This window comes from Microtus ochrogaster, linkage group LG4 (assembly GCF_000317375.1).
Source record: "Microtus ochrogaster isolate Prairie Vole_2 linkage group LG4, MicOch1.0, whole genome shotgun sequence".
Taxonomy (NCBI): Eukaryota; Metazoa; Chordata; class Mammalia; order Rodentia; family Cricetidae; genus Microtus; species Microtus ochrogaster.
This window is the reverse complement of record NC_022030.1, coordinates 43,204,289-43,214,442: the sequence shown is the minus strand read 5'-3', so window position 1 is coordinate 43,214,442 and position 10,154 is coordinate 43,204,289. Positions and strand designations below refer to the sequence as shown.

Sequence of the window (10,154 nt, the reverse complement as noted above, 5' to 3'; positions counted from 1 at the left end):
CCCACACCTCCCCGGAAGGGGCAGGGAAAGTGATGTGGAAGGATGTGTTGGATAATAAATGGTATAGCCCGGACCCCATTATCCGGAGGTCCAGGGGAGCTATTTGTGTTTTTCCCCAGGATTGAGAAGTGCCTCATTGGGTCCTGAGCCACCTGACCAGAACTGTTGAAGTCTATCATGACAATGACCCAGCCGCTCTTCAGGATGCTGATACTGCTGATCCGGTCGAAGATGATGCCACTGCTGTTCCTGATCCCGGCGAGCAGGCTTGGCAGGCATCGGCAACCTTCTCGTAGCTCGCCTGGCACAGACACTGCCCAATAGGCACCAGCCACTCACCATTCACCGTGCAGTGCATGAGAGGCTCCTCACCCCCATACAGCACCACAGCATGGTGCACACAGGAGCTGGCGCCTCCCGGGAAGCTGTTGCAGTCTCGCACAGTGAACTTAAACTCAATGAAGATACGCTCAGCTTATGAGCCAGCCGAGTTCCCCTTTCATTGCTGTGCCAACAAAACAACTTCCCTTCCCTGTGTCGCCGTGACTGCCATCGCGCAACCCCACAGCAGCGCAGGGCAGAAGCCGGTTGTCCAGAGCTCCATGCCGCGCCTCTCGTTCCCCGCAATCTCTGCTCTACCGCTGGTCCATTATGTGCCTCCTGGAAAAGAAGTTTCTTCATCTTTCGATCTTGGGGGATTTTCTGGAGGCAAGAATCTAATAATCAGACCAATGAAGACTGTTAACACTGCTGCTTTGGCTGCAGGCACTGATAGCCACAATGCCGCCGTTTTTCCCCGTTTATTGAAGCAGCTTCTTTGACCCTGGCTCGACTGCTGAGTCCTTCACGGGGACGTTGCTGCTGTGTTCTGCTCGGTGCCCACTTCGGTTTCGCAGGCCCCAGCTGAACCTGTTTGAACTTTGCTCAGAGGGTAACACACTGGTGGATTCCTTTGGGGCAGCAAGTTCAGTTTGGCTCTTGCAGGCTTCCCCAGTCCCTACTTTGAGGGGGGCTATTCCTTCCCCCTCAGAGCTGTGTGCTCAGCCTCTCCTTTGTCTTGACTTTCCGGGGAGATAACCCCGGATGGTGGGCTTGACTTGAGGGGGTGGTTCCATGACAGTGAGAAGCTCCCCCCCTTTTTTGTTTGGGATGGATAATCTGACCTAGACTAAAATGCCGCCCCCGAGCTCACATTTCGAGAAAAGATTGCGGTTTTACAAGCATTAACCGCTTTGGAGAATGGTGGCGATTCACCCCAAGTATGGTTATCTGTCCTAAAAGGCCAGTAGGTTTGTTCCTTGCATAGCCTTTGCACTCTCAGGGAGAAATTCTCCATTGCACTGAGGAAGGTATGCATTTGTTACTCTGAGTACTGCCTTTGCACCTCCCAGGAGTTTATTCCATTGCACGGGAGAAGGAGTACCAGGAGTTTTGGGCCTCCTTTGATCGGTCCTTGCATCATGAGGTGAGGACCTGAACGGGAGTAAGACCTTCTCACTGGCCTAAAGAGAAAAACAGAAAGGGGGAACTGCTGGGAGCCGATTTGAATAGCTGCCATTACAAGATGGCATTTGGCCCCAGCCTCGCTTGATAGATAACTCCATATTAGGGTTGCAATTCTTCCACCGGAAAACAGGATGAGTTGTGATCTAGCTGCCCACACTTCCCCTGACCGGCAGGGGAACATCCTGGTCTATAACTGACAGGGATGTTCCCCTGCTTTTTTTCCTGCCAGTGGGTCTCCAGAAAAGCAGTTAAAGTATCAAAGTATTAAAAGTTGCTAGGCAGACTCCCTATATAAGCAGTTATAGTTCAGGGCTCCGGGCCCCTTGCTTTCTGCTCTCCCTACAACCAAGAGGCTCCAATAAAGCGTGATTTGAGAAGAATCCTCGTCTGGTGGCTGTTCCTTCCTGCTGGTCAGGAAGTTCGCCGCACCTAGACAACAAAGAGGACCCTAAGAGAGACATACATAGACCTAATCTACATAGAAAGTAGAAAAATACAGTATCTCCTGATTAAATTGGGAGCATGGGGACCTTGGAAGAGGGTTGAAGGGGATGGGAGAGGAAGGGAAGGAAGTTGAAAAAAATATATAACTCAATAAAAACGGTTTTTAAAAAGCTTACTTGAATTTGAAAAAAATACTATATCTTCGATATCCAGCTTACAAAAATGGTAAGAACAAAATTATGAGATATTACAACCAAGATTCATTCAAGACACATAAGATAGTCTTAACAAAAGAAAGAGCCAAAAGAAAGAGCCCTCTGCTGCTCTTCCCCTTTTTTCCTGATCTTTAAATTAATTTTTTGAGAGTCTTATAAATGTTTGTTGATTAATTCTTTCCTCCTTCCATTTCTTTCAGATCCACATTCTTCCCTAGTCACCCAATTGTTTTTTAATTCCCAACAAATCCTATCTGTACAGCTCCTATAGTCTTGGATGTATGTGGAACATGGCCAACCATCTTAGGGTTTCTCTTGCTGTGAATAGACACGATGACCGTGGCAACTCTTATAAAGGAAAACATTTAAATGGGGTGTCTTGCTTATAGCTTAGAGGTTGAATCCATTATCGTCATGGTGGGACCTAGTGGTGTGCAGGCTGACATGGTGCTGGAGAAGTAGCTGATAATCCTATATATATCATGCAACAGGAAGTAGACTGTCTCACTGGGTGTGTCTTGAGCATATATGAGACCTCAAAGCCCACTTCCACAGAGACACACTTTCTCTAGTGAGACCACACCTGCCCCAACAATGCCATATCTCCTAACAGTGCAGCTCTCTTTGGGGGTCATTTTCTTTTAAATTACCACATCAACCTACCAGGGGTCATACCACTAAAGAGAATTGACTCTCTCTTTCCCAGCATTTATCAATTGCTAGGAGGTCCTCAGATAGGAGAGGGACTCTGAAGCCCCCTCTGCTCACCACGCTGCAACTTCTTCTTGTTTGAACTTGTACAGATCTTGTGCATGCTGTCAAAAACTGTTAACCTGAGTTTATATGTGTAGCTGCCCAGCCGTGTCTGAAAAACACTGTTTCCTTGAAGTAATCCACTGCCTCTGACTCTTACACTCTTTCTACTTCCTCTTCAGCAATGATCCCTGAGCTTTGAGAGGAGGGAGTGTGATAGAGATGTTGCACTTAGTTCTGAGCATTTCTCAGTCTCTCAAGTCTCACATCTTGACCAGTTGTGGCCTCTGTGTTAATCGCCATCTATGACAAGCAGAAGCATCTGTAATGAGGGTTGAGTGATGAACTAATGATAAGGAATTAAAGGTCAGTTTAATACTGACCTTTGGAGAATGATAATAGCAGGTGTTCCCCTAGGGCCTATGGCCTGACTAGCCACAGGTTTTTGGTCCTATTGATTGGGTCAGAGATGGGTTTCATCTTGTGGAGTATGCTTTAACTTCAACCGTAAAGTGATTGGCTACTCCCATGATGGCACTATTGCACCAGTGGGCATGTCTTAACAGGCCCGATATTATTGTAGCTCACAGTCTGATAGTGTGCACAGAACTGCCCAGTGCCATGGAACAAGACAAAAGGGGTAAAACTTTCAGGTGAGTTCCAGTTTGCTTTCTTCATCTTGGACCACATACTGTCTTCAAAAATAGGGACTTACTGTAATGTTTGGAGGGTAACCAAGAACACTGGCAATAACCTGTAGTATTTGGGAATCTATGGGCCCTTATTGGTCAACAATTCCAAAAGAGGTAACCCATTCCTGCAATGGGATTTTGGTCTGTGGTGTTTAGTAGTGACATTGTTTCCCCTTGATAGTGTAACTCCATTTTAAACTGTATATAGGGAAGCTTCTGCAGTCCTAGGTTTCCCTATGACTTTGAAATGCATTTAGTGTTTGTCATTGTACTCACATTTCTTTATGTTCTCTACCCTCCCATGTCTCACTCCATTTAATGCTTCCTGCTCCTAGGTTGCCAACATGGTCTTTATTGACACGCAGATGTTGAGGGTAAAAGAGGCAGCCTGTTAAGGCTAGTATTTGTTTTCTTCCTTTCTCTCACATCACTGTGGAAGGTCACTGGGGTATCCCCGACAGTCTTGTTAGACTGTACATTCAGATTTCCCACAGTTGGCTGTTAATTGACTGGGGTCAGACTATTAATGTCTAAGTTTTCTGTCTTGTCCTTTTCCTTCCTTGGGTTCAGAATCTTTTCTTGAGGCCAATTTATCTTAGTCAGTGTTTCAGAATTTGCAACTACTTTAACTGCACACTTATAGTGTATGAGTCAGAAAGAAAATGCAAGTAGTCTTCTACCGTGTCATTGTACAGGATCTAAAGTCCTGGCCTGGTGTGCTTTCTTCTCTGCACCTCTTGGGAGTGTCTTAATTTTATCTATCTATCTATCTATCTATCTATCTATCTATCTATCTATCTATCTATCTATCATCTATCTATCATTTATAACCTATACTGATTTCTATGTCTATCTATCTCTATTCTATGCCTATTCTACTGGTCCTAAAATTTCCAGAGTGTTTCCTCTTGGATATATATAGTTTATAGCATCGTATCTACTTGAAAATGGAATACACAGGGAATTGTAATTATTGTAACCATGAGGAATTTAATATTATGACATTAAGAATTCATATTTACAGTGGAAACTTTATGAACTTTCATGATAGCACACACAATCAAACCAGGGTTTCTCTTAGATCTTAAGTCTCTGTCGTTGTAATTCAATGTTTTATTTCACATTACAAATGATCTTTTACCCAGAACAAATGACTAACATCCGTTTTTCTAAATGTGGCACTTTGTTGTGGATACAATTGTTGCTTTTGGAGTAATCCGGACTGGGGAGAAAGATTGCTCCTGTTTTAATGACACTATCACTTCTCATGTCATTCTAAGGTCAGGAACAATGCTTGCACAAGTGTCCTCAATGTCCTTGGTATTATATTCTTTTTTCTTCACAAAGCACATTATTTTTCATGTGAAAATAATAAATACTGATCAAGTGGATAATAGGTATATGGGTGAATATCTTAGCATTACAAAGTTCCCAGTTTTTAAGGCAACAAGATGAGTGGAGACAATTTAGAATAACCCATTTCTTTCATAGATAAATAAACCCAAAGTCAGATGTTGTATGTTATGTCCAAGTTTTGTTGATCATTTTTCTGGTAGAGCTAAATTTAGTTTTCTATTTCTATGTAACAGAACTGCCACAATGTAAAAGAATTAATAATGTATTGTGCCTTCATAACATGTTAGGCATTTTCAGTGTTTCTTCTAGTTACACTATTTCTAATGTAATTACTTAAATCACAATTTAGAAGTTTCTTACATTTTCTGGTACTACAATTAAAATTATCCAAAAAGATTATATATATATATATATATGTTTCCTTTTATTACTGTGACCAAATCCTGAAAAACAAACTTAAGGAATGACAGATATTTTGGCTCACAGTCTCAAGTGATTCAGTCTATATAGTTGTTTGACACCTGTGAAATTCGATAAAGCAGTGTAACAGTGCAGCCATGTGGTGGAGTAGAGATACTCACTTTATGGCCAACTAGGAATCTGGGAGAAGATAGGAAGTGGGGAAGGAGATAGGAAGTGACCACTCCTAAGGACCCACCTCTGGGTGACCTAATTCTTTCAGCTTTACTCAATCTTCTAGGTTTCTAAGGTGACCCCAAGTAGCACCATCATCTGGGACCACATATTCAGTTCACGAGCCTATGGAGGCCAGTGGATATTGAAACCACAATATTGTATGTATTCTGATAAGAGGCAGTTTCAGGTCGCTTGATTGGTAGTGGATCAGTTTTAATATGATGGGGAATGACGGCGTCTCATTTGCTTTCACAGCTGGATTCTGATGGCATCATCACTATAGAAGAGCAGATCATTCTTATTATGAAAGCTAAAGTGCAGTGTGAGCTCAACATCACCACTCAACTCCAAGAAGGAGGTAATGATGCCAAGATGTGTGCTTTTTTTGTGTTCTTCATTCCCATCTTCACAAAAATTTCAAATAGTCTCCCTAAGTGCTAGAAAGATCTTGTCAAACATTCCTTGTTTCCATGTGGAAGGCATGTAGAGAGAACAAAGTTCTTCCACTTTTTGCCACATGTACTTCTCTTTTCCTATGGCAGAAGTGACTGGTCTGATTCATGAGTCCAGGAGTCTCTGCTGAACATGTGTGTGTCTGGCCTCTCTGTAGACTTGCGTGTTGTTGGGAGCCTGTGTGTTGACTTACCCTTGACAGTGCAGTACACTCGGAGGGTGGAGACTCTGTCCCTGTGGATACTGTCTACAGTCTCAGGTTGTAATCTCAGTTCAAACCAGTCTGTAAGCTATCTTCTACAGAAAACTTTTAGAATAAAATGATACTTTTATTCTAAATAAATTAATAAATAAAAATAATTTTCAGGAAATTATTTCTTGAGTTTTCAAGTCATCTCTCAAATATTTCTACATTCAGGTCATAAATAGGAGTTGATTTACTGAGCCCTCTAAGTCTCAACTAATTGGATGGAACAATGTCGTTAAGGCTATACTTCATATAGTTTGCAGATGAATATTTGTTTTTACTGGTTTGAAATATTCAAGAATAGTGACTGATTTTTTACATTTGTTATGATCAGAGAATGTAGTTGTCATGATGGTGATTTATCAAAGCATGTTGGGAGAGGGTTGAAGGGGAGGGGAAAGGCAGGGAGGGGAGCAGAGAAAAATGTAGAGCCCAACAAAAATCAATATGTAAACAGTTTGCATCCAAAGTTTAGTTTAGATATTCTAATAATCTTTGTGCATCAAACAAATAGTTTAGTCTGGTTACCTCAATTGTGAGTGCTAACATACAACATTTGAATTTGAATACCATCTTTTTTGGACTCTCTCTGGGTCCCTTCCATTTCTCCTTCTCTAATCTTATTTTGAATTGATTGAAACACTTTTGCTTTTTTTTAAAGTTTAGGTATATTTATCTCATGTATATGAGTATTTTACCTGCATGTATGTGTATGTCATCACATATATGCCTGTGGAGTCCAGAGGAGGGCATCAGATCACCTAGAACAGAAGCTACAGATGACTGGGAGCCACCACATGGGTGCTGGGAACTGAACCACTGATGTGGGAGATCCTTCTGTATATGTGTTGCTTTTATTGGTTGATGAATAAAGCTGCTTTGGCCAATGGCTTAGCAGAGTAAAGCCATGTGGGAAATCCAAACACACACACACACACACACACACACACACACACACACACATATATATGGTGGCGTCAAAGAGATACCATGCCAGAACATTACTGTTAAACCATTGCCTCGTGGCGATATACAGATGAAAAGAAATGGGTTAATTGAAGATGAAAGAGCTAGCTCAGAATATGTATGAGCTGTTGGCCAAGCAGTATTTTAGTTAACATAGTTTCTGTGTGATTATTTGGGTCTGGGAGGCTGGGAAACAAAAGCACAGTCTTAGTCTGCAAACCACTAAGCCATCTCTTCAGGCCCACCTTTGCTTATTTTATTCTACTCTGTCCCAATATCTATAGCTAATTGGTAGGATACTTACTTTCTTTAGTGGTTACCATAGAATTAAAAATTTATATTTTAATTGAGAAAGTTAATCTAGGTGGTGGTGGTAATTCCAGCATTTGGGGGTAGAGGTAGGCAGATCTGTAAGTTCGAGTCCCTCCTGATCTACAGAGTGAGTTCCAGGACAGTCAGGATTATTAAACAGATATACAGAGAACCCCTGGCTTGAAAAAACCAAAAGAAGAAGAAGGAGGAGGAGGAGGAAAAGGAGAAGGAGGAAGAGGAGAAGGAGGAGGAGGAGGAGGAAGAAGAAGAAGAAATAAAATTTAAAGTTTATCATAATATCTTCTTTCCATATTACTAAAGCAGATTTGGATATTTTAATTGTTTCCAGATTGTAGGGTATTGTCACATAGGAGTTAAGTTTGACCTTAGTTTTGTTTAGTTTTTCCATCTTCCTCAAATATATCTTTTGTTTCTTTTATATTTATTTACTTGGAATTGTGCTTATAGTGCTATGCGATTTTGTTGACTTGGAGATGGCATTTTTACTTGCAATCTTAATAGATATTTTGGATATATGATCCTTGACTGAGATATATCTGTTAGTGCCTGAACATACCATTCATTTTTTATCCTAGATGCTGTTGCTCCTGCTGCTGAATCAGCTTTCAGCCTTTGCTGGTTATCTGTTTCTCTCTGGGTCTTTTTAAGAGCTTTCCTCTGACCTTTATGTTTTCAGTTTTACTCTGTATCCAGGTAGGAAACCATTGGAGTTTCTGCATCTGAGGATCTGTGTCACTAAGATCTGGCTCTGCCGTGTCTCCCTGGAAGGTTTGGTCCTGATCTGGTAGCACTATTTTGAAAGGTTTGGGAAACTTGAGGAGGTGGGCTGAGTTGGAGGGAGCAGGACATTACTGGTGTTTCTCTGAGTCTTCCATCTCCCTCTTCCCCTTCTCTCAACCCTCCCCCTTTCCTTCCTTTTCTCCACCCTCTCTATGAGGTAAATATTCTTTACTTCTTTACTCAGCCATGATATTCTGCTTCGTTATAAACTGGAGTCAACAGAGCAAAGGATTTTGGACTGGAACATTTGAAGCCATGGGCCCAAATAAACCTGTCTTGCTCTATGTGTTCTGGTGCTCTCTGGTATTTTGCCACAGCACTGACAAAATTAACACAGGTATTTGGTGATTTGATGAGGAGAAAGTTATTGGTTTCTGAAAATTTTACCTCCTCCATTCTGTCCAGCACCACCTAGAGCTTCTTGCAGACAGATGTGGGAGTGCCCAGTACCACCTCTCTGGATTTATGCCTTATTTATAGTCTTTTTTTCTTAGTGTTTCTGTGCTGTATTGGTAATTTCTTCCCAGTATTTTCTAGTTCCCAAAGTCAGTGTTTAGTATTGTGTTATAGTTGGCTTATGAATTTATTGCTTTGAGCTTTTGAAAAGCTCAGAAACCTTCCTATCCTACTTTAAGTCCTTTGTAATTTTAACCTTTGACTCTCTTCTTGCTTTTCTAGACATGCTTTTTCCATAGCCTGTGTTTATTAATTTGTATACCTACAGACTTTGTTGGTGAACCAGGGCTGCCACATTGGTGCCTTGTTTCCTTATTGCCATATGAGATATGAGTTGTTTCCTTATGTGCCATATGAGATATGAGGAAGAACTCAAGGTCTTATTTATGTATTTATTTATTGTCTTCTACAAGACTCCTTTGTTCTGTGGACTTGATGGTTTCATGGGAGTGGTAGACATCCTTCAGGATGGTACATAATTTTGACAGCAGAGACGTTCACAACTGTGGAACCACTGCAAACATCTCAGTCGGTAAGGGGTTAGGGAAAGTTTCCTGGGTGCATAATCATCACATTTTAAAATTAAAGGGATAAGAGTTAGGTGGATAGAGCAAGAAATCCATCCATCTATCCATCCATCTATACATCTATCCATTTATCCATCCATCCATTGATCCATCCATCCAATCAAACAAGCCTTCAGGAATAGGGCTAGGGCAGCAAAGGTTAGTAAATATAAATTAGTAACAGACTATAGAAACATCAGATACAAGAACACATTATCTGGATGTACTGACTTGTGTAACACCTGACATTTGTGAATATGTACACATATGCATGAATAAATATTAAAAAGAGAACTCTTGCTTTAAGATCTTCTTTCATACAGAAATAACATAGAATTAAATGTGGCAAACTTTGAGCTACCTTTCAATTAAAATTTTTTATTATGTGTAAATTAAGTAAAACATTCTACACTTTCAAGTTGTTAAAGACTAGACTGACATTTTGAATTTACTAGCTAACTTAAGAAATTTTCTTTTTTTTATTGAAAAAAAATTCTGCCTCCTCCCAGCCTCCCATTTCCCTCTCTCTCCTACCACTCCTCTCCCCTTCCCCCACTCCTCTCCCCCTCCCTCTCCAGTCCAAAAAGCAGTCAGGGTTCCCTGCCCTGTGGAAAGTCCAAGGTCCTCCCCACTCCATCCTGGTTTAGGAAGGTGAGCATCCAAACTGGCTAGGCTCCCACAAAGCCAGAACATGAAGTAGGATCAAAACCCAGTGCCATTGTCCTTGGCTTCTCATCAGCCCTCATTGTCT

The 10,154-nt window shown here is 41.3% G+C and overlaps 1 protein-coding gene across 1 annotated transcript in view; it reads left to right on the top strand.

Annotated features, from left to right (window-relative positions):
- Pth2r (parathyroid hormone 2 receptor) overlaps nt 1-10,154 on the top strand; it is an 81,960-nt gene that overhangs the window by 13,703 nt on the left and 58,103 nt on the right. The window contains exon 2 of the mRNA XM_005361457.2: nt 5,858-5,960. Coding sequence (XP_005361514.1) covers nt 5,858-5,960 — 103 coding nt within the window. The remainder of the gene's footprint in view (nt 1-5,857; nt 5,961-10,154) is intronic.